The 25,275-nt window shown below is 39.2% G+C and overlaps 2 protein-coding genes across 10 annotated transcripts in view; both read right to left on the reverse strand.

The window, feature by feature from the left end:
* LOC145280169 (uncharacterized) overlaps positions 1–2,219 on the reverse strand; it is a 49,066-nt gene extending 46,847 nt beyond the window's left edge. The window contains exon 1 of the mRNA XM_080131933.1: positions 2,154–2,219. Coding sequence (XP_079988059.1) covers positions 2,154–2,219 — 66 coding nt within the window. The remainder of the gene's footprint in view (positions 1–2,153) is intronic.
* The window catches only part of LOC145279885 (ketohexokinase-like), a 376,201-nt gene that overhangs the window by 185,202 nt on the left and 165,724 nt on the right, over positions 1–25,275 (reverse strand). For 8 of the 9 annotated variants that reach the window (XM_080131353.1, XM_080131355.1, XM_080131351.1 and 5 more), the window contains one exon: positions 2,234–2,350. In XM_080131353.1, coding sequence (XP_079987479.1) covers positions 2,234–2,350 — 117 coding nt within the window. Of the gene's footprint in view, positions 1–2,233; positions 2,351–5,599; positions 5,817–25,275 lie in introns of those variants that run through there. The other variant, XM_080131356.1, reaches the window with a different exon arrangement.

Genomic DNA, 25,275 nt, shown 5'->3' on the forward strand with positions numbered 1-25,275 from the left:
TTGATTTGAACACTTTTGCTGCATGGAAGTAATGTGCAGTACTCCACTTTGATTTGATCACTTTTGCTGCATGGAAGTAATGTGCAGTACTCCACTTTGATTTGAACACTTTTGCTGCATGGAAGTAATGTGCAGTACTCCACTTTGATTTGATCACTTTTGCTGCATGGAAGTAATGTGCAGTACTCCACTTTGATTTGAACCCTTTTGCTGCATGGAAGTAATGTGCAGTACTCCACTTTGATTTGATCACTTTTGCTGCATGGAAGTAATGTGCAGTACTCCACTTTGATTTGAACCCTTTTGCTGCATGGAAGTAATGTGCAGTACTCCACTTTGATTTGATCACTTTTGCTGCATGGAAGTAATGTGCAGTACTCCACTTTGATTTGAACCCTTTTGCTGCATGGAAGTAATGTGCAGTACTCCACTTTGATTTGATCACTTTTGCTGCATGGAATAATGTGCAGTACTCCACTTTGATTTGATCACTTTTGCTGCATGGAAGTAATGTGCAGTACTCCACTTTGATTTGATCACTTTTGCTGCATGGAAGTAATGTGCAGAACTCCACTTTGATTTGATCACTTTTGCTGCATTGAATAATGTGCAGTACTCCACTTTGATTCGAACCCTTTTGCTGCATGGAAGTAATGTGCAGTACTCCACTTTGATTTGATCACTTTTGCTGCATGGAAGTAATGTGCAGTACTCCACTTTGATTTGATCACTTTTGCTGCATGGAAGTAATGTGCAGTACTCCACTTTGATTTGAACACTTTTGCTGCATGGAAGTAATGTGCAGTACTCCACTTTGATTTGATCACTTTTGCTGCATGGAAGTAATGTGCAGTACTCCACTTTGATTTGAACCCTTTTGCTGCATGGAAGTAATGTGCAGTACTCCACTTTGATTTGATCACTTTTGCTGCATGGAAGTAATGTGCAGTACTCCACTTTGATTTGAACCCTTTTGCTGCATGGAAGTAATGTGCAGTACTCCACTTTGATTTGATCACTTTTGCTGCATGGAAGTAATGTGCAGTACTCCACTTTGATTTGAACCCTTTTGCTGCATGGAATTAATGTGCAGTACTCCACTTTTATCCAAGTGAAATCGTCGATGTCATCTTAGCAGAGCTGCATAGACTTGCAGTTTGGTTTGGCAGTGTGTCACAACAGTTCTTCCTGTATGTATCTATTGCTGAATTGCCGGAACATGCAGAAAAGAGCGTCCTCTCAATACAGGACTTAGTTTTTATCTCATGCCATCTTGATAAACTTGGAGTTGCCGAGCACAATGCATTAGCTTTACAGCCATCACAATGCAGACAGAAAGAAATGGATGCACACCTGAGATATGTGATCGACCCAGTCATAGTGCAAGCGATTGTTCCCTAGAATATAAAGCATTTAGAAGTAATGGTGATAAGTCTTTTTAAAAATACATGTGTTTCAATACCAATGGCTGAGGCACATTGCTCGACAAAACAGGCAATGGGATGAGAATTAAGCACCAATTTCAAGTCAGGACAGGATGTGACATGCCTGAAGAGAGCACTACAGGAGAGGTACCTGAGACCGTACCATTAAGATGAAGCACCAGATAAAAGTGGCCTTCCCCACATTGCCATTTGTGTGATGTTGAGATCAGTTAAGAGTGTGACAGGCATGCGCAAAAGCACCGGAGACACTCCTTGGGGTACAAAAATGTACTCACCTAGGTGCAATATAAGCATGATTCTTGAGTGGTTCAGTTGTAATGAATAATGGGAAGAAGAGGAGATGAAAATAAAATCTTATGATGACTGCTGGGTAGTATAAGAGGGGAAAGAAAAAATGTTATAATGACTGGTGAGAAGTAGAAGTAAAAAAAACAAAACAATGATATGATGACTGGTAGGAAGTAAAACAGAGGAAAGATAAACTGTGACGATGAATGGTAGGAATTACAACATGAGAAAGAAATGTTATGATGCCTGGTAGGAATAAGAAGATATGAAAATAAAAATGTTCCGTAACAAAATAAAATGTCAATAACAAGATAGATTTTGCCAGAAAACACAAAAATAAAACTAAAGTAAATGGCATAAATCTAGCATCCATTTATGTCTTCCTTCGGTTTTCTTCCACCATGCTATGTCACCTTTTACTGTGTCCTGGTCTGCAAATAAGTGACACCTACCCAAGACGCTGAGCAGACATCGTAAGTTTTGCATGACTTACAACTTACCTCTTCTCATGGCTGTTGGCAATTGTTCCAAGAAATTCACAAGACATGCCAAGCAATGACAGAACTGTCGCATTATTGGCAGCATTTCCTCCTCTTTTCCATTCTTGATGAAGAACTCTACAAAAATTAAAAACAAATGATGTTCATATGTTAAGCAAATTAAGATATAATCTATATAAATAAAACTGTACATGTATATGTGTGTGTCTTTCTGTGTGTATTTAAACTACTTGTCGCACAACACTGAAATTAAGTAATAGTAATCATGCACTGATGGTGGCTTATAAGGAGTAAAATCGTTGTTTCGATGGATGAATAACACGTACACACATATCAGTAAGTTTAAATGCAAATTTTTCCTTTCAACTTACCAACATATTTTTACTTCTTTCTGTGCATGCCCAAATTCAATTAAATTCTTCATGTTGTTTAATATTAAATCTTTCTTATCTATCTCTCGATAGTTACATCAGTATGCTGGTGTACCCTGATCATCCTGGGTCAGCCCGTAAACACATGGACATGTACTCTGATGTGGTGGTCTGTTTTCCCAATCTTGCTTCACGGAATCAATTGGTATAACAAGGCCGTTTCCAGTCCCAAAATACAGTGGCTAAGCCTAAGTCCAGGTGGCTACACTTTTATCTTCGTATAGTGATGGACTCTTCAAAATGTAACCAGATATTTACTTGTCACTGAAACTACCGCTCTGGTGCTCAGAACGCACAAAATGCACATAACCCCAAGTCCATGTGCATTTAGTATGCTGGCTGGCCGTTTGTCGTCAGATTCTGATGTTATGAGTTCTCATAGGTGCTTTAGTGAATGGCTGGTAAATCGCTCTCTCAGTGCAATCTGGGCTAGTTATGGCGTTGGCATATCCAAATCCAAATCCAACCAATTCAATAATAACTCAGAGACCATTTTAAACAAGAATAATTATTTGTAAGATATTTCAGGGTACACTTTGTGGAAAGGAAATTTAATTCTTCGTGTTCTTAATGGTTTCAAGATGCAGGATGTTTTCACTTAGATTCGTTCAGACAACTTCTCAGTCAGAGGAGGAAGAGTTTTTCAACTTAGCTCTTTTAGGAAGATTATCTAATCCTGGGCAAGAGCCCAAAGCTGAGGTGTGTACTCAGCGACGGCCAGCAGGCAAAATCTCTCCTCATTTACAAAACACAATGGCTTTTTTTATGGAACCCTAATTCCAACCACCATCTCTTGGAGATTAGCATTTTCTCACCTATCGTTTGAAGGTTACCCTTTCCCTTCTATTGTCTTTCTCTTCTCTATCTTCTTCTGATTTACATTTCTTTCTTTCGTGCTCTTAAACCCATTTTTCTATTTAATTCTCTTTTTAATTTTTCTTTCTTTCTTTCTCTCAAACCCTTTTTCCTTTCCATCTCTCCTTTTCCGCTCCAAAGAAACTTCATTATCAAACTATGCTTGAGATCTTTTCCATCTTTCAAGTTAATTCCTATCACCTACAAGGTGGTCTGTCACTTAACATAAAACATGTGGTCTGTTGCTGATATCTTCATGGATGTAAAGTTAGACTCCTTGATGCCAATGTCGACTTTACTTTGCTGAGAAATTACTTTTTTTCTACCATATCAGCAATAAAAACATATTCTTTTCTTCACAATTTGATCTATCTATAATCTCATATCAAACACCCCACCTAACCATTAGTATTACCTGATGCATGCAGCAGCATTACAGTGCAGTGCTAAATTTTTATTTTGGTTTTAATTTTAAGTGATGGCACCCAAGTCATTCTTTTTTTTTTTTTAATTATTGAAACCACTACTATATATTTAGGGACAATATAGTATTCAATAAAGAATTGGTTCTGTAATGAAAAATTATTATTAAAGGGTATTTTACAACCTCGTAATGCTGGGCTCTCCCCACTAATCTCAAAATAAAGTAAGACTACCACCAGCAGGTGGCAAGTAACGTACAAAGCTATCTGTTGGTAGCCCAAGTTATCAATTTCTATCTTATGATTTTGTCCGGATTAATGGAGATGTCATATCATGAGTTGCCAGAAAATTGATATTCGTTTATTTGTGACAGAGATACATCAAAGAAAAAACACTTTATCTCAACATAAAAATGCTCCTTTATTAAATTTATTTTCAACAACTTTGAGAATTGTGTACCTATTATTAGCAAAACACATGGACGATAAAACGCTTTAGATAATTACGGATTTCAAGGGGGTTCTGCTAAAATCATCATATTTTAAAAACCAAAGCATCTTAAGTCCTCAAAATATCACCGTTCTGTTCAAAAATGAATACACTTTCAAATGAATTAATAAATAATAATGTACATTGTATATTTTAAGAGTTTTAAGCAAATAAAGTGATAAAATGTTATCATAAAACAGCGTTTTCTGTAAGATTTTGTAATGACCCCCCCCCCCATTTGTAAATGGTCGTACCACGTTTCTCTTAAGAATTTCGTCATGAAATTTGGAAATTAACTAGAAGAGATATCACTTTTAATAGCTTCAGGTGTCCGAAATTCTTTTGACAACTTATTTTTTTGTTGTGTTAAAAAAACAAGACTTCAACATGACGAGTATGAAACATTTTGAAAAATAATTCTTCGGACACCCACTGTTAAATAAATCAATCTTTTTACAATATTTATCCATTAAAAATAAAATTGCAAATGGCTTTCTCTTGTGATAACGAGCAATTTAAAATCATGATACCTGGTAAAAATCGTTCTATTTTTAAAAAAAGTATCTAAAAACGATCTGTAGAAGCAGCAGCAGCAGCATTAATATCAGCGATAGTATTACTGTAAACAAATGTTTTTTTGTTTTGTTTTTTATTCCAGAACAAAATTAAAAATTTAAAAAATGAAAATATGAATATAAAAAAAATGTTCTTACATATTTAGTTAGAGCTCATATTATCATAACATAATTAGCTTAAAGCAATCCCAACCACTCCGGCATTATTTTTGGTCAAATTTAAAAAATATAGTTGAAAAGACATAAATATGTAACGCGTGCACTTTTATCCATTACATTAGTTTTTAACGGTGAATTAAACAGTGTTTTGTTTTAACAAAAAAACGAAAATGTGAAATATGATTTTTTTTTTGCTTCATGTGTGCGAGCAGTACCTCTCCCCCCCATGTTTTTCGTCTTTTTTACAATTTTTTTCAGCAGATTATAATCAAATGGAAACTAATCTACCCAATTATATAAAAAATACAAAATCAATTGTACAAGTGTAAGCCATTTTGAGTTTCAGAACAGTTTCAGATGGTTCGCTGTTACACACAAGTCCTGGTAGGTGACTTGTTTGTAGTAGACAGTTCCACAGAACAAAATATTCTTACCGTGTCGAAACCCGGGAAAGAACATGTGAAATTGCTCCAGAAAAGGTTTAATATTTATGAAGCAATTCTGGTTCCTGATTGGTTGGTAGCAGAACGTGAATTAATTTGATTTGTCAGTTCTTAGCAACATCGTTTCTAAATAGAATCGTCCGACTGTGTGGGATTGTCTACGCTGCGCTTATTTTGTAAGTCTGTTATCTCCTCTTTGTCTTTTTCCTTTTCTTCCTCTTCACTGAGCCGGATTTTTTTTTTTCTACACAACTTTTTTCCCCTCCTACTGTTTTTACTGTTAATTATAACAGTTATAACTTTTTAACCGTTTTTAAACGGTTCGGCTATGGCCGCTTCTGCGTGCCAGACGCCTGTTGTAGTCGACACTATGGAAGCAGAATATACTACACCTGCTGAGACCAACAATACATGGAAGAAACCACCAAAAGTTGAAATTAACGTAAAGGACTTTATAGAGAAAGCAAAACAATGCTTGGAGTATGTTACAGAAACTGGGATAACCATAAACCTAGCCAAATTACAGGAAATACAGAAGAGATGTTTAACCTTATTCGTGGTAGATCGGAAAACCAAGAGAGTAATAAGAGCCACAGCAGATATTATTATTAACCTATTGGCTTCAACTGGCGTCAGACCCCTACGCATTATAAAATGCAAGGGATATAACACTTGGAGTGTTCTGCTCAACTCGGCGGAGGAATGTTTAGCATTATCCCAAAAAGAGATTATCACGCAAAACCACATACTAAGAACTGAATACATGGGTAAACGGAGAACGACTGTCTCCGTTTTCCATGTCACACACTATGTAGAAGGGGAACAAATAGGAGCCTTTTTCCTTAAATACGGAGAAATAATATCTATTCAAGTAGATGAATTCCACGGCATTTGGTCTTTTGACATTTTGCTAGATAAAGACAACTTCATCAACATACCATTTTTCCTCGAAATAGGAGAGGAGAAAATACCCATCATCGTAGTAGGCAGGAGGCCAACCTGCTGGAATTGTGGTGAGATTGGTCACCTCACTTCAGAGTGCCCCCTTAAAAAAAACCCTGTGAACCCCAAAACAAGAATTGGTCAGCATTTGGGAATGCCACGCTCAGTTAATGACTCCAACCCCCTCCCCCATGAAAAGACTAATAATGACACCCCAGATGGATTACTTAAAGGAGAACCATGGCAAATCGCCACGGGTAAAAAAACTCCTGGACGTCTGAGTCTTGAAAATATGAGAGAGGAGGCCATGTTAAAAAACGACCCAGGCAAAGCCAAGTACATTGAAATCGTGCAACTTAAAAAAAAACTTGACGCTCAAAGACAAACAACATCAAAATCTCCCCCTCCCTCCCCTTGTAAATCACAACCCCTTCCCCCAAAACAAAGCCCTAAACTCCCTACCAACCCTAACACACAGTCTCCAACAAAAGTAAAAACTCGCTCTCCAGTTAGAATGCCCCCTCCTGTCACATCTCCTCTTCCCCATAAACTTCCCAAGTTAATTCCTCTTAGCCCGATGGCAAAAAACAGTAAACCAGCTTCTCCTGTTCCCTCCACCTTAATTACTCCTTCTGCCTCACCTGTAAAATCATCCTCCAACACACACACGGCCATGGAGATTGAAAAAAGCCCCTCCCTAGAAAGGAAAAAAACCCTCCACCTCCCGGGAAAAGACATATGCATTATCAATAACGCAGCCCTAAACAATCACAAAAACTTTAAAGGGGTTGATATGTCCAAGCTGATTGAATTTAAAGAGGTAGGTGGGAAACTCATTGACATACCCACAAACTTCCCTAAAGCAAAAAGGTTACTGACAGTAATAAGGAAAAAGGAAGAAGCAAGGGACCTGTGGTCAATGCTTGAGGAAGCAAATCAGACTTTTAACGTTTCTCCTCCCCTAGTTGTTTTTAGAGATACTGATATAAAAAATTTTAAAAAATGTTGTGTTGGGAGGGTCCCGGTAAAAATGCACCCCTCCCTGTATAGGATAGCCAAATTAACCTATCCTCTGCATGTCGGCGGTATCTCTCGTGACGGACTCATCGATACTGCGATGGGTACCTATTCCCTCACGAGAGCTGTCGGCACGCTCACGACCGCGATGTTCGTTTCTGGTACTCAACCCTAAGGCACAATCATGGATGTCAAGCTTGCAAGTGTGAATGTCCGAGGGCTAAGGGCCGACTCGCGAAAATGGCGCTTGAGTTTGGACCTGCAGCACCTCGGAGTGGATATTTGCTGTGTGCAGGAAACCCATTTTATTCCTGGTGACCATTTACGTGCGCTGTATAAGACCTTTAAGGATTATTCAGCGTACTTTAATTCTCACTCTAGAGGGGTCTCTTGGCTAGTTAAAAGGTCTCTAGATGCGTCGTGTGACCCGTGCTATATGGATACGGAGGGAAGACTATGCGTTTTGGATGTTACCATAAAGGGTAGGGCATTACGTCTTATTGGGGTTTATGCGCCCAATAGCCACGTTGAGCTGGCTGCCTTTTTTCGGCGAATCGAGCAGTTCATGGATACTTCTCGAACGGTTATCTTAGCGGGAGACTGGAACGCGGTCCTGGATCCCGAGTTAGATCGTTTTGGGTTACCTACTAGGGGTACTAACAGAGATCGGGATGCTGTTTTATTTCGTGAATTTGTGGATAAGTTTGATCTTATCGACAAATTCCGAAATGAAAAGCCCCGTGACTTAGTGTGGACTTGGACAGGTAGACGCGGCTCCGGTTCAGTACAGCTCTCGAGTTATATCGACCGGTTCTTAGTTAGGAGAGTCGATGTAGGGGTATTGAATTGTCCAAGTTTCCACAACATAGTTTACTCGGATCACAGACTTGTCCGTGTACGGGTAAACTTAGATAGACCTAAGCCTAGATTAGCCGGTTACTGGAAGCTCAACACGTCGTTATTCGATGTGAAGGGCTTCCGGGAAGGGCTATTACTAACCATACAGCGGGAACTGACGGGGGCAATTATAGGGAATAGGTGGTGGGTAAAAATTAAGGAATCCATTAGGTTCTTTTCTGCCAATTTTAGCAAAAGACTCAACCTAGAATCTAGGGCAGCTAAAGCGACACTAGAATCTAGATTAGATCGGGCAGTGGAGGAGGGGGATAGTGCTAGCGTTAATTTAATTAAGGCTCAGCTTGCCTCCCTTACTGAAAAGGAGCACCAAGCTTTAGCGATTAGGGCTAGGTTAAAAAGAATGCCCCAGGAAGCAACAAACATGGCCGCTGAACTGCGTGCAGAGGAGCTGAGGCAAGCGGCCGATAGGCACATCGCTCGTGTCACATTGCCGGACGGGCGTACCGTGACCACAAACCAGGGTGTGCTGGAGGCGTTTAGATCTCATTTCCAGGAGCTTTTTTTCATGGAACCCGGTCTGTCATTAGAACAGTTCGACACCTATTTGGCTGACTTTTCTCGTCTTTCGACGACCGAAGCGGCTAGGTGCGAAGGTGGCATAACGGAGGATGAAGTCATTGAAGCCTTAAAGCGGGTCAGCCTCAATAGGTCTCCGGGGATTGATGGTCTGCCCTACGAAGTGTATTTGAGGTTGTCGCACATCTTTGTCCCTTTGATGACGGTTTTGTTTAACTCATGGTTTAGGAACGGCTCAATCCCCAAGTACTTTACTATGGGTGTGATAAAGCTTGTTCGTAAAAGCAAAGATGGTGGGGATGGGTTAGGTAATTTCAGGCCCTTAACGATGCTTAACGCAGAGTTAAAGATTTTGGCCAAGATTCTCGCAAATCGTCTGCAGCTTGTCCTGGCTCGTCTAGTTAGCCCCGAGCAAACGTGTGCCGTGAAGGGCAGGACAATCCAGGATAACTTGCACACGATACGCCTGATGATAGAAAAAGTCGACACTGAGGCCGCGCTGATCAATTTAGATCAGTCCAAAGCCTTCGATAGGGTTGATCATCGATACTTGGGGGCTGTTTTGTCGGCGGCCGGTTTTGGCCCGCAATTTCGCTCGTGGGTTCATCTTCTCTATGCTAACACCGCGGTGATGGTAGAAGTAAATGGGAGGAGGTCGAGACCCTTCAGTTTGTCATGTTCTATTCGTCAAGGGTGCCCGTTATCACCCATGCTGTATGTGCTTGCAATAGAGCCATTTCTGCGCAAGCTAAGGGTGAACCCGGTCCTACGCGGAATCACTTTGCCAGGTGCGGATGCCCAGGTAAAGTACTCCGCCTACGCCGACGACGTAACTGTGCTTGTAACGAGCAGTGCTGAGATTAGTGTCGTCGGTGTAGAAATCAGATTGTATGAAACGGTAACAGGGGCCAAAATTAACTGCGACAAGTCTTCGGGTTTGCGCATCGGTGCCTGGAGAGGTATGCCCCTTCAGGGACCCTTTAGTTGGAGCGACGGGCCTTGCAAGATACTCGGCGTCTGGTTTGGTCCTGACCTCCAGCTGGAGAAAAATTGGTCGGAGGTTCTGAAAGCGGTCCGATCCGCAGCTGCGCTGTGGATCAGTAGAAACCTTTCATTAAAGGGGAGAGCGGAGGTGTGTAATACCCACATCTATCCAATCTTCATTTATCGTCTATCAGTGCTTCCAATCCCGTCAGATACACTGCTTTATTTGCAGAGGGCTCTTTTCAACTTTCTTTGGCTTGGAAGGGCCCCTATGGTCTGTCGCGATGTCTGCTACCTACATCCTTCTGAAGGCAGTCTAGGTATGCCAAACGTGGAGATTCGGCTCCACACATTACGGCTCTACTACCTAGATCGAATGTGCACACAAGATAGGGAAGACGGTGCCCTGTGGATGGAGGACACCAAGAAAGCCTTTCCGGCTTTGAGAGGGGTGCACCAGTTCCGTTTGTGTATTTGAGGTGGTCGGAAGATGGAAAGGGAAGGGTGAAGTAGTGGCATTCGATGGGTCGCGAGTGAAGTGTCGAGGGAGGAAGACCGTCACTATTGATATTGCTGAACGTCGGATGAGGGTCCATGCAATTGTCACTGATCGCCTGGTGCCTGGCGTTCAAGCCATCATTGGAATGGATGTTATATAACGCCTTGGAGGTGTTACCATCACATGTGACAACATGAGATTCGGACTAGCTGAGTGTGCGGTGATGGAGAACACCCCCAGAGGGATCAACAAGGCCGGGGAGGAAAGAAAATTGTCAATCAAAGATCAGGACTTCCGAGCCGAATGCGACGGAGAGCGGTGGACGGTGGAGTGGGCATGGAAACATCAAGCGCCATCGCTGACAAACAGGGTGGCGTGCTACACAAATTCGCTTAGAGGAGGGGCGAGAAAGGAGTTTGAGCAGGAAGTCGACGGATGGATTGAGGAGGGGATACTGATGCCTTGGACGGATGATGTGGAGTCGGCCATTTTGCCGTTAATGGCCATTCTGCAAACAACTAAAGGGAAAGTAAGACCGGTCCTGGATTTCCGAGAGCTGAACGGCCATGTTAAGTGCGATATGGGAGGCGACACCGTAGATGTGTGCAGTGAGACCATTAGGGAATGGAGGCAGATGAATGGCCCATCTACGTTGGTAGATCTAAAATCTGCCTATTTGCAACTCCATGTTGCCAAGAAGCTCTGGAAATATCAGTTAGTCAAGTACAAAGGCAAAACCTACTGCCTTACACGAGTAGGGTTCGGGTTAAATTCGGCACCCAAGATTATGTCAACTATCCTCAGGAAGATTCTGGAGACAATGGGAAAGGGGGATGGGGTAGTGAGCTCATACATAGACAACATTCTGGTGAATGAAACTGTGGTAACTGCCAAGGGTGGCTCATTTGAAGAGGTTCAGGTTGGTTGCCAAAGAGCCAGAAAAATTAGATGGAGGGGCTGCTTTGGGCCTAAAACTGAAACGAGGTGCGTCAGACGGCCTAGAGTTTCGCAGAGGAAATGAGATCCCACAACTGAAGTAGGAGCTCAACAGACGTGAACTTTTTTCCATATGCGGAAAGTTGATCGGACATTACCCCATTGCTAGCTGGCTTAGACCAGCATGCAGCTACATAAAGAGACATGCCGAAGGACGAGGATGGAATGATAAGGTGGGAGAAAGAACGGTCGCCATGATGGAAGAGCTCCTGAAAGAAGCAGAACGGCAAGACCCAGTCGGGGGAACCTGGAACATACCGCGAACATTGGATGGAGTTGTGTGGTGCGATGCGAGCAGCATTGCAACAGGGGTTGTTTTGGAAATTGGAGGAGTAGTTGCAGAAGATGCAGCCTGGTTGAGGAAAAAGAATGATGTCAGCCACATCAATGTGGCAGAATTAGACGCGACAATAAAAGGAGTCAATCTGGCCTTGAAATGGGGACTATGTGACATCTGCATCAAAACAGACTCTGCCACGGTGTTTGCTTGGCTAAAGTCTCTCATTTCAAGCGAAAAAAGGATAAAAACGAAAGGGGCTGCGGAGATGTTAGTGAAGCGCAGGCTTGGGGTGCTGGCTGAGCTGATGCAAGAGTTTTGTTTGAAGCTTCGCGTAGACATGGTGGCTTCTGAAAAGAACCGAGCAGATGCTCTAACGAGAGTGAAGAAGAGTTGGCTGTTGCCAAAGAAAGATGTTGTTGCTGCATCGGATCTAGATGATGTTGGCGTGCGAGAACTGCACAATTTGCACCATATGGGGGTAGAGAGGACTTGGTACTTAGTGAAAAAAGTCGACCCGAGGATCACCAAGGAGCAGGTGAGGCAAGTGGTCAAGACATGCGACAGATGTCAGTCGACTGATCCTGCTCCAAGCACGCATGAAGCTGGCCAATTGGAGGTGAGTGGGACCTGGGAGAGACTGGCATGCGATGTCACCCATTACAGGGGTGGACTTTACCTGACCATGATTGACTGTGGGCCCGGGCGATTTGCCCTATGGAAGAAGCTACGTGGCGGAACAGGCAATGAAATAGCGGCAATCCTTGATGAGGTGTTTTTGGAGCGAGGCTCCGTGGAAGAGTTGTTAACCGACAATGGGACTGCGTTCAAGTCAGTAGCAGTGACAGAAGTACTGAAGATGGAAGATCCAACAATTTTTCAGAGCTGCCTACAGACCTAGTGGCAACGGGATCGTAGAGAGAAACCACCGCACCATAAAGGCAGTTGCGGAAAGAGGAGGCACCTCACCTGAGCAAGCCGTCTTCTGGTATAACATGTCGCCTAAACTGGGACAAGTACCAGAGACGGTCCCGCAACTGTCAATGTTTGCATATTCCTGGAGACATCCCAGGGTGGAGCCGGCAAGCCGAGAAGTAGAGACCACAGGGACAATTAAACTCGGGGACGAGGTATGGGTGAAGCCACCGTGGGCGCGCTGCACCACACAATGGAGTAGAGGTCGCGTGACTGGGAGGAACACTAGTAACAACATTGTGGTGGGAGGAGTCCCGAGGCACATTCTCGACGTCAGACCAGTTGAGGGCGAAGCAGTGGAGGGTAGTGTGCAGCCACAGGAGGAGGACGAGACACCTCAGAGGCCAAGTAGAGAGAGGCGACCGCCACAGTGGATGAGAGACTATGAAATGTGATCTTGAGATCAGGGAGGCATGTGGTTAGAAGCAAGAAAGAGAAGTCTTACCGTGGGTGCTCAGCGAGTGAGTTCAGGCGAAAAAAAGGAAGAACAAACATGGCGGCCAGCATTTTTATTTCGTCCGTTCTTGCATAATCTCGTGTGTGCGTGAAGATGGAACCTATAAAATGATGTTCATTTCTGGGTGCTGGGAGATGATTCCCGATCAGCCAGGAGAGAAGGCAACGAGAGAAGAGACAGAGGACTGTAGCGATAATCTTTCTTGAACATTCCGTTTGTGTATTTGAGGTGACTCCCCCCCCATTTTACATCACGTTGTTAATTCTGCTTAGGGACATAAAAGCAGGTAGCCCTTCTATGTTAATAAAATCGAATTGAATCACAACAGGACAACCATTTGTTGCTCTTTCTTGTATGCCTTTATTTTCTACCTTTTTCCATTTCTTTGACTTTGTTATACTAAAGTCGAATTTTGTTAATGACCACAAAATTTCGACAAGATCTATGTACATTTATGTAAATATATGTAGCAGTGACATGGAAAGAAGAGCTACATCATCTCAATAATATTAAACATCATTGCAGTGATCGTATTTGTATAGTGCTCCTTCACAAAAATTTCTTCAGAGGTATGGCTTTCCACTTCCTCCTCGGGTAAACAGGCATATTGTCATCAGTCCTACGACACTAAAATGTAGATGAAGACATAACCCCTTTCCCTGAATTACTCTATTTACCTTTAATCTACAGACATGAAACTTCATATATAAGGCATTTGAATCAATGCAAAACTGTGAGAATTTTGAATTGGTTGACTTGCCGAGGGTAGGTCGGTGGGGAAGAAAGGAGTGCTGGTAGCTGTGACCAACACGGCCGGTGATCCGTTAATCAAAGAACCTGAGTGCCTATTCCTTACAAGTTAAATAGACATTTCAGTCACGCGTGAATCTCGTTGACTGAGAGTTGGAGTAGATAAAAAGGGGTGGCCACTCTAATGTTGTTGTAGTTGTTGTTGCTGTCTTTTAGACAAGTTACACTTTGACCATCGTTACCCATTTGTTACTTTTACAAGGAAAGACTGCTTGTAAGCAACGTCGAGATTTCGTTGCAAGACTTAAAGCGTCTTTTCTTCCCCTCCCCCCCCCCTACTCGTCGGTATGTTAATTCCGACACATTGCAACAAAATAACTTTATTCTATTTAAATGACTGTCTTTTTTTATCCACGTCAGCAATGCACGTGGTTTTATAAAACAGTAATGGCCGTCATCTAATGAAACAAAGTGTAAAGTGTAAAGATTGGATTCTTTTCCGTTTTAAAATACATACATTGAAACAAAATTGATTTCTCCTCTTTGGAGTTGGATTATTCAAGTGTTCAACGGAATTTATAACATGGATGATTCAGTATCAATGGAGGACCTGAAGCTGAAACAAGAACTTCTTCAAAGAAAAATACTAACTACCCTGGAAGGGTTGGAAGAGAAGAGTTCTGAAGAAGTGCTTTCTCTATTTAAGCGAGAAATAGAGGACTGGTTGGAAGAGCTTGAGGGTGTCTCCTTTGTCATGGAGGAACACTTGGCTGCAAGAGGAGAAGCGGAAGCATTGGCAAGCTTAAGTCTAGCTTTATTCCGCTTTAAATAATGAGCGATACAGCGTTTTAGTTCTCTGCGGAAAGCTGACCAGAGTGAACACCCAGCAGTTACCTCGATGGAAGATGTTGACTCAACCTCTAATCATGGCAACCTGGTTACTCCAGAAAATGAGAGATCGCCACCCTTCAAACCAACAGCCCATTCTTCATTTTCTGTGGAGCCATTTAAAATAAAGTTGAAGGGACCACGCTTTGATGGGAAGGACTTTGACACCAACAAGAGGAGCTTCAAGGACTTCTTGACAAAGTTTGAAAATTGTGTCCATAACATCAAACACTGAAAGACTATATTTTTTGAGGTGCTCCTTGGAAGGCAGGGCCCTCCAATTTATAAATCATCTCTCCCCCTCTGAAGATAGTTATGCTATTGCCTTTAAACTATTAAAGGCCCAATATTTGGACGAGGAGGAGATAAGAGGTGAAATAATTAAGCAAATATTAGATTTCCAGTTAGATAACCCCAAAAACCTGGAAGAATTAAAAAATTTTATGATAAAGACCCAGGCGGATATGTGGGAGCTAAGGGCCTCGTATAGTTGTGACTTATATGACGATAAGTCAGCTGGAGCAATAATAATAGCACAAGTGTTATTTGCAAAATTCCCGCCCGAAGTAAAGGGAGAACTCTTACGAATCTCTGGGACTACCTACCCGACATTGTCCACACTATTGAAAGAAATACCAAGAATAGTGAAAAAAATGCTAGTTGCCAGACAGCCGACCAAGGTACTGATGTCCAAACCTAGGCTGCAACCTAAGATTAAGCCAGAGGAGACGATCAAAACCTCGTCTCTTAAAACTTTTAATACCGAATTGAGATCTGAGGTAAGATGCAACTTTTGCAAAAGCAATAAACATTTGTCTGAGAACTATGGCAACTATACGACCCATGAAGCCAGGATAACCAGGTGTAGAGAGCTGCGTCTTTGTTTTCGGTGCCTAAAGAGATCTCACTTTGGGAATATGTGTCCATTAAGGACATCAAGAAAAATTTGTTGCCATAGTTGCAACTCTAAAGGACACATAACTGCTATGTGCTCAACTGTTACGAGTAGTATGCAGGTTGATACCTGCCTATATACAAAAGACGATAATGCTTTCCTTTCTCCTATAATTGGAATAATAGTGCAAAGAGGGGATAAAAAAGTGATGGTAAACTGCCTGTTAGACACTGGCAGTCAAATAACTTATTTGGACCCTTTAATTTTAAAGAAGCTAAATTGCCTCTCCTTCGCAAAGGATAAAATAATGGAAGTAAAGACCTTTTTAGGAACGAGTCCTAAAACCTTTAAGGAAATCTCATTGGGATTGAATTTGATGCCTGGCAAAACACATACTCTTCAGATTCTTGCGACCAAGTTGAACTTGTCTTACAGCCTTGAAGGACTTACTCAGATTCTTGGAAATTTAAAGAATCGCAGACTGGCTGCAAAGTTTAATGCAAAGGAGGATTTGGTTACTATAGATGGGTTACTAGGACTCGACGCAATCCAGTACCTAGAACCTTTAAAGATAGTCCCTTGCATGTATGAAGCAGCATTTGAGACCAAAAAAGGACTGATCCCCTTTGGAAACAGGTGTTCTTTTCTATAAAAGCACCAGATTAAAAACCAAAAAAGAACACAGATTAATTATGCAGAGGTGTTGGCGAAAATTTCACCACTTCCATCTTCCAGAATCAAATACGTGGTTCACCCAGAGGAATTCTACCCAGACCCTCTAAAAAATTGGTTTCAAGAGAGTAGTGTCCAGCGAGGGTTGGAAAACATGTTCAACCTTGAATCTATTGGATTACCCATTGACGAGAAATTTTCCACCTTGAATGAAAAGAAGGTTAAGCAGTTTAGAGATTTCATCACATACAAAGATGGTCTCTATCATGTACAACTTCAGTGGTATGAAGATAAATTAAAATCGGCACCTTCTAATTACAATGCTGCTATTCGGATGCTAGAAAAGGTTAATAAGGATCTGGAGAAGAAAAACTTGTATAATCAGTATCTGCAAGTTTTTCAACAACAAGAAGACGAGGGTATTATTGAAGAAATAATTGTGCCTCCTGAACAATTTAAAGACTATATATGGATTCCCCATAGGCCAGTGCTAAAACTAACAGACCAGACTACTACCAAGGTGAGACCGGTATTTAATTGTTCTTATAAAAATAAGAGCTCAATATCATTGAACGAAGCAACATATCCTGGAATGAACCTGATGAGCGACATGTTAAAATTGATGATCCGATTCCGAACAAACTGATATGTCTTGTTGGCTGACATCAGAAAAGCCTTTCTGATGATTCGTCTGGCATCGGAAAAGGATCGTAATCGGTTTTGTTTTTTTCTGAAGAAAGGTGAAAAGTTACATTGCCTACAGGTACAAAACCCTTATTTTTGGCTTCAATGCAAGCCCTTTTATTTTAAATTACGTGTTAAAGTTTCATGCAGAGAAATTCCCTTTGGATGAATGTTCGGAGGCATTGAAATCCATTTTATGTTGACAACCTAGTGAAAACTGCGAATAATGCAGAAAATCTATCTAACTTGTATATCTCTGCGAAAGAGCGTCTGCAGAAGGGAAATTTTAGTTTACAGTCTTGCAATTCCAACTGTGTAACACTCCAAAAGAAGATGGAGGCAGATGGAACGTTATCAGGATTCGACTCTGGTTGGGAAAAGGTGCTGGGGTATCAATATGACCCTGTCCAAGATTCTATAAGAGTCTCCCCACCACTATGCGACTTGGAGGCATCAACTAAGAGGAAAATATTATCGGAGACCTCAAAGGTATTTGATCCTTTGTCTCTGTATCTACCTGTGACAGTGCGAGGTCGTTTATTGATGAGAGAAATATGGAGACAAAAACTGAATTGGGATGATATGGTTCCTCAAGGTATGAGTTCAGTTTGGAGAACATTGGCAAAAGATTTATCAGCGTTAAACTCTGTATTTTTCCCCAGGAGGGTTATAGATGAAGGAAAGGATACAAAGTTATTCTTTTTCTGTGATGCGTCTAAAGCCGTATATGGGTTTGCGGTATATGCCGTACAGGATGTAAATTCATCCTTGGTATTTGCCAAAGCGAAAATCCCTCCCAACGTTGGAACTTCTAGCAGTATTTTTAGCAATGAAATGCTTCCCTTTTATAAAAGAGTCCCTAAAGGACATTCCTATAAAAGGCGTCTATGTAATCACAGATGCTCAGGTAGTTCTGTCCTGGATTTTGGCTGATTTCGTCCAAACGAAAAATGAATTTGTACGGAATAGATTGCAGGACATAGCTCAAATGTCTGAGAAAGTTAAATCTGATTTTAACATAAAGATAAACTTTCAGTACACTTCAACAGATGACAACCCGGCCGATTACATCACCAGAGGTTTGACTATCAAGAAATTTAAGGAAAAGTTTTCTCTTTGGTATGAGGGACCGAAATGGATAAGGCAAGAAGAATCCTCCTGGTGCCATCCTGAGTTGGGTTACCTTTCTAAAGTTCAAATGGAGACAATGCAAAAACAATCCTTTTCAAGGGAGTTGGACTTTTTGTTGGACCCTGGAGGAAATAGCATGCCTAAACTGGTGAAGAATTTGAATCTCTTTTTGGACCACAAGGGCATTATACGATCGATGGGAAGAATAGGAAAATCGGAATATCACTCATATGAGGTCCAAAATCGTATTTTATTGGGAAAAGAGCATTATCTAACACGATTGATTATTCAAGAATCCCACCAAAGAAGCCAACACTTAGGCTTGGCCACAACATTGAATGAAATACGATTGGCAGGTTATTGGATACCACAAGCCAGACAGGCTGTTAAAAATGTAGTTAGTACTTGTGTGAAATGTAAACGCTGTAATGCCGTTTCCTTTTCAATACCAAATTCGACCAACTTACCAGCACCTCGGGTGAATTTTGTCAGGCCCTATCTACATACCGGTGTGGATTTTACCAGCCATATCTGTGTTAAAGGACAAGAAAAAGACTATAAAATGTACATTCTTCTATTTACATGTATGAGTATTAGGATTGTACATTTGGAACTGGTTCCGGATATGACTGTGAAATCATTTATTCAAGCATTCATTAGGTTCACGAATGTGAATGGAATCCCTACACACCTTTATTCGGATAATGCTCGCACATTTAATGCTGCTGCCAGAATCATTAACCGGGGCATGATAGCTGACGAATTCAAGGAAAGACTGACTTAAAACATTGCACAATTCCACTGTTTTCACCTTGGTACGTTGGTAGTTGGGAGAGGTCTATCAAGACCATAAAATCTTGCTTATATAAAGCAATAGGAAGAGGTAAAGTAGACTATTTTGGTCTACTAACAATTTTGTCTGATGTGCAAAGGGCAGTAAATAGCCGCCCCTGACATATAGGAGCTCTGAGGATGCTAATCTGAATGTCTTAACCCCTAACTCTCTCATGAATGCAAATGTTGGTCAGGGAATAATAATGCGGTTGGAAAACCAGGACCTGGAAACGATCGATCCTATTAGTCGAAGTGACTTGATTCAAACCCTGCGTTCCCAGGAAGAAAGTCTGACTAAATTTAGGAAAGTTTGGAATGAGGACTATTTGTTGAGTCTCAGAGAAAGAGCAATGAGCTTGGCTGATTGTTCTTTTGAAGATAAAGTAAAACCAGGAGATATAGTGCTCATAAAAAGCCCTCTGAAAACAAGGCATTTTTGGTCCCTAGGTGAAGTTCTACAGCTAATCCAAGGAAGTGATGAATTGGTGCGCATGGTGAAGGTGAGGAAAGGGAATGGAGTTATAGACACATACTCTATCAAGCATCTCTCAACAGCCTGGAAATCTCTCAACAGCCTGGAGAACCTGTCCCGATAGGCATGGAACCATCGAGTTCACAGGATATAAGCCAGGACCCTAACGGAGAGAGAGTACTATAATTTGGATCTGTCCTAGCTGTAACAGACCTAAGGATACCAGACCTATGATAGCCTGCGATAGATGCAATGACTGGTTTCACTTCAGCTGTGTGGGTCTAACTGAAGCACCACCAGAAGAAGAACAATGGTTCTGCCTGACTTGCAACCCTCAAGGAGTTGTAACTGGTAGACGCAGTTTATCAGGAGTCTGTTTTATTCTCTTAAAAATTTTTTTTTTCTTTTGTGGGAAATGTGTGAGAATTTTGAATTGGTTGACTTGCCGAGGGTAGGTCGGTGGGGAAGAAAGGAGTGCTGGTAGCTGTGACCAACACGGCCGGTGATCCGTTAATCAAAGAACCTGAGTGCTTATTCCTTACAAGTTAAATAGACATTTCAGTCACGCGTGAATCTCGTTGACTGAGAGTTGGAGTAGATAAAAAGGGGTGGCCGCTCTACTGTTGTTGTAGTAGTTGTTGTAGTCTTTTAGACAAGTTACACTTCGACCATCGTTACCCATTTGTTACTTTTACAAGGAAAGACTGCTTGTAAGCAACGTCGAGATTTCGTTGCAAGACTTAAAGCGTCTTTTCTTCCCCTCCCCCCCTTCTCGTCGGTATGTTAATTCCGACAAAACTTTATATTTGGGTTTTAGCCCGGCAAAATCAGTGCAAAAGTGTGAAAATTAAAAAAAATGAAATTTGCCAGGTGAAGGTTGAACGCCGGCATTACGATCGCATAACGTAATAGTTATTGGTTCATGTTTTAATTTTTAGCCTTGCAGTTAGCATGTTTTCAAAGTCCAGTTATTGACGGCAGAGGTAAAATAAATTGTGAGTAGAACGTTTTGGTTTTGATTCTCGGTGGTGGCGCATGGGTCTTTTTTTTTAAATACTTTTTAAATCATTACTATACATTGCATCCAATCTATAATATCTAACTATCTATCTATCTATCTATCTATATATCTATAAAAGTGAACGTATCTGTGTGTCTGTCTGTCTGTGGACATTTTCCTTCGCAATAACTTTGTCAATTTTCAGTCTACAGACTCGAAATTTGATATACAGAGTACTGAGATTTGGGAAAATCTATGTGATCGGTTTTCGGCCAGAAATTTGGCTGTTAAGGGGTCAAAGTTCAACGATTTGACCTTTGAGAACTCTACCAAACTCCTTCGATAATTTTGAGTCTAAACACTTAAAATTTTAGATATAGGTTCCTTGGAAATTGATCTAATTTAATAGCTCGGTATATAATAATTATAATGCTGAACTTGTTGAACTATCATTCAATTTAATAAATTTAATTTGATTTAACTGAGGACTTACATTAAACATGAAATCAGCATAACATCTATTCTGAAGACAAAAAACATGATTAATCAAACAATTAAGACAAAGCTTATTTACAGTTGAACATAATGATGGTTAGTATCAATGTAAATATTTGCACATATATAGTCTAGATCCTCAACACTTTTAATGCCCTTATTATAATTATCACCAGATGATCTGATTTGTAGTATAAAACCGAAATGTCCCCAGTCTGAACAGGTTCATAACAAAAATGGAAACAAATGATAATGTGCTTCATCCATTCATGAAAGTTAAGGTTTTGGAATAAATTAATTTCTCCATTATTGTCTTCAAATAGGACTAAAGGCAAGTTCTGTTGAAAACTAATTTTAGTAAGTACACGACAAAGCAGCATGTATTCATCAACCATTCCACACAGTATTATGTACTCTGTTCTGCCACGGTTGGCTGTTGCTTGCTGTGCCAACTGATATAATCTGATCCCAACAAAAAACATAACCAATTGAATTACGAATATCCAAATCACTAAACAAAAATAATACACATACCTACTTATTTAACCAAGAAATTATATATTTACTTCTAGGAAATATTTTACCTTAGAAAATAAATTGAAATATACTGTATATTAAGCAATATATGCATGTATTTCAAGTCATGAAATCTCAGCAAAATTACAAAATTAATTACACAACTACAAATCACTGCAGTACTATTCCAAATATTCCAAAGTGCATTCATTTCTTGTTTTAAAAAATGCATTCATTTCTTGTTTAAAAAAGTGCATTCATTTCTTGTTTTAAAAAATGCATTCATTTCTTGTTTAAAAAAGTGCATTCATTTCTTGTTTTAAAAAATGCATTCATTTCTTGTTTTAAAAAGGCATTAATTTCTTGTTTTAAAAAGTGCATTCATTTCTTGTTTTAAAAAGTGCATTCATTTCTTGTTTAAAAAAATGCATTCAATTCTTGTTTAAAAAAATGCATTCATTTCTTGTTTTTAACGAACAGTCTAAGCATTCATTTCTTGTTTTAAAAAAATGCATTCATTTCTTGTTTAAAAAATGCATTCATTTCTTGTTTAAAAAATGCATTCATTTCTTGTTTTAAAAAGTGCATTAACTTCTTGTTTTAAAAGGTCCATTCATTTCTTGTTTTAAAAAATGCATTAATTTCTGGTTTTAAAAAGTGCATTCATTTCTTGTTTAAAAAATGCATTCATTTCTTGTTTTAAAAAATGCATTCACTTCAAGTTTTAAAAAAATGCATTCATTTCTTTTTTTAAAAAGTGCATTCATTTCTTGTTTTAAAAAAATGCATTCATTTCTTGTTTACAAAAGTGCATTCATTTCTTGTTTTAAAAAATGCATTCATTTCTTGTTTTAAAAATGAATTCATTTCTTGTTTAAAAAGTGCATGCATTTCTTGTTTTAAAAAGTTCATTCATTTCTTGTTTAAAAAAGTGCATTCATTTCTTGTTTAAAAAAATGCATTCATTTCTTGTTTTTAACGAACAGTCTAAGCATTCATTTCTTGTTTTAAAAAAAATGCATTTATTTCTTGCTCAAAAAATGCATTCATTTCTTGTTTTAAAAAGTGCATTCATTTCTTGTTTTAAAAAAGCTTCATTTCTTGTTTTAAAAAGTGCATTCATTTCTTGTTTTAAAAATGCATTCATTTCTTGTTTACAAAAATGCATTAATTTCTTGTTTTAAAAAGTGCATTCATTTCTTGTTTTAAAAAGTGCGTTCATTTCTTGTTTTAAAAAGTGCGTTCATTTCTTGTTTTAAAAAATGCATTAATTTCTGGTTTTAAAAAGTGCATTCATTTCTTGTTTAAAAAATGCATTAATTTCTTGTTTTAAAAAATGCATTCATTTCTTATTTAAAAAAAATAAAGAAATAATCTAATTACGTGCACAAAAAGAAATTAATAAATTTCAGAGGTGCAAAGATTTTAAAAAATAGGCCCACACAAATTCTGCAGAGAAGAAAACTTAAAATGCTTTGTTCGGTGAACATAGTTGAAAGAATATCATGTGACAAAGACGTGCACTTTTTAACCAATCAACGCACAAAAAAAGACTTAATTTTCAAACCCTTTTCCCCAACTCGCCTGAGAGCCTATCAAAAAATATATAAACAATGAGTGAACTCTTCTCATGCACACTCACACTGCTTTTTTTCTCTTCTCACTTTCTCGCATCAACGTCTTCGTTGCTACTTTGTCGCCAACATAACAAAACCTACCTATTTGCACGTAAACATGAACGCAGAGAGAGAAAAATGCACACATTCAGCCGCACACACACAAACATACTTTCAACCTCTTTTTCTCTTACCAACATCGTTGGTGCAAGTTGTTTTCTCCAGCATGAAAAACACATCTATTAACATGCACGCACACACAGAGCATAATGCAGATATTTAGCCGTGCAGAAACACGTTTACTTCCTCTTTCTTTCTAATATCACACAAAAAAGATCAGCCAGTTTTTTTTCACTAAGAAAACAAATGACATTCTCTGTTTCTTTTTGCCAATCCAACAAACGGTCTAAATAACTATTTTTTTCAATCCAACGAACAGTCCAAATAACATTTTGTCAATCCAACAAACAGTCTAAATAACTGTTTTTGTCAATCCAACGACCAGTCTAAATAACTTTTTTGTCAATCCAACGAACAGTCTAAATAACTATTTCTGTCAATCCAAAGAGCAGTCTAAAGAACTTTTTTGTCAATCCAAAGAGCAGTCTAAAGAACTTTTTTTGTCAATCCAACGAACAGTCTAAATAACTTTTTGTGTCAATCCAACGAACAGTCTAAATAACTTTTTGTGTCAATCCAACGAACAGTCTAAATCATTTTTTTGTAAAGTACAAAACTTTTTTGTCAATCCAACGAACATTCTAAATAACTTTTTTTGTCAATCAAATGAACAGTCTAAATAACTTTTTTGTCAATCCAAAAAAACAGTCTAAATAACTTTTTTTTTAAATCCAACGAACAATCTAAATAACTATTTTTGTCAATCCAACGAACAGTAAATTACCATTTTCGTCAATCCAACGAACAGTCTAAATAACTTTTTGTGTCAATCCAACGAACGGTCTCAATACCTTTTTTTGTCAATCCAATGAACAGTTTAAATAACTTTTCTGTCTATCTAATGAACAGTCTAAATAACTTTTCTGTCTATCTAACGAACAGTCTAAATAACTTTTTTTGTCAATCCAACGAACAGTCTAAATCACTTTTTTTGCCAATCCAACGAACAGTTAAAATAACTTTTTTTGTAAATCCAACGAAAAGTCTAAATAACTTTTTTGTCAATCCAACGAACAGTCTAAATAATTTTTTTGCCAATCAAACGAACAGTTGAAATAACTTTTTGTCAATCCAACGAATAGTCTAAATTACTATTTTTGTCAATCCAACAAACAGTCTAAATAACTTTTGTTGTCAATACAACGAACAGCAAAAAACAATTTTTGTCAATCAACCGACCAGTCTAAATAACTTTTTTGTCAATCCAACGAACAGTCTAAATAACTTTTTTGTCAATCCAACGAACAGTCTAAATAACTTTTTTGTTTATCCAAGGAACAGTTTAAATAACTTTTTTGTCAATCAGACGAACAGTCGAAATGACATTTTTTGTCAATCCCACGAACAGTCTAAATAAAAAAATTTGTCAATCCAACGAACAGTCGAAATAACTTTTAGTCAATCCAACGAACAGTCTAAATAACTTTTTTGTTTATCCAAGGCACAGTTTTAATAACATTTTTTTCAATCCAACTAACAGTCTGAATAACATTTTTGTCAATCCTATGAACAGTCTAAATAACATTTGTATCAATCCAACAAACAGTCGAAATAACTTTTTTTGTCAATCAAACGACCAGTAAATAACTATCTTTATCAATCTAATGAACAGTCGAAACACCTTTTTTTATCAATCCAACGATCAGTCGAATAAACTTCTTTTGTCAATCCGATGAACAGACTAAATAACTTTTTTTTGTAAATCCAACGAACAATCTAAATAACTATATTTGTCAATGCAAAGAACCGTCTAAATAACTTTTTTGTCAATACAACGAACAGTCTAAATAACTATTTTTGTCAATCCAACGAACAGTCGAAATAAGTTTTTTTGTTAATCCAACAAACAGCCTAAATACCTATTTTTGTACATCCAACGAACAGTGTAAATAACTATCCCAAGAACAGTCTAAATAACTTTATTGTCAATCCAACGAACAGTCTAAATACCAA

Source organism: Euprymna scolopes, chromosome 7, assembly GCF_053919585.1.
Source record: "Euprymna scolopes isolate OS-2025 chromosome 7, ASM5391958v1, whole genome shotgun sequence".
Lineage (NCBI taxonomy): Eukaryota > Metazoa > Mollusca > Cephalopoda > Sepiida > Sepiolidae > Euprymna > Euprymna scolopes.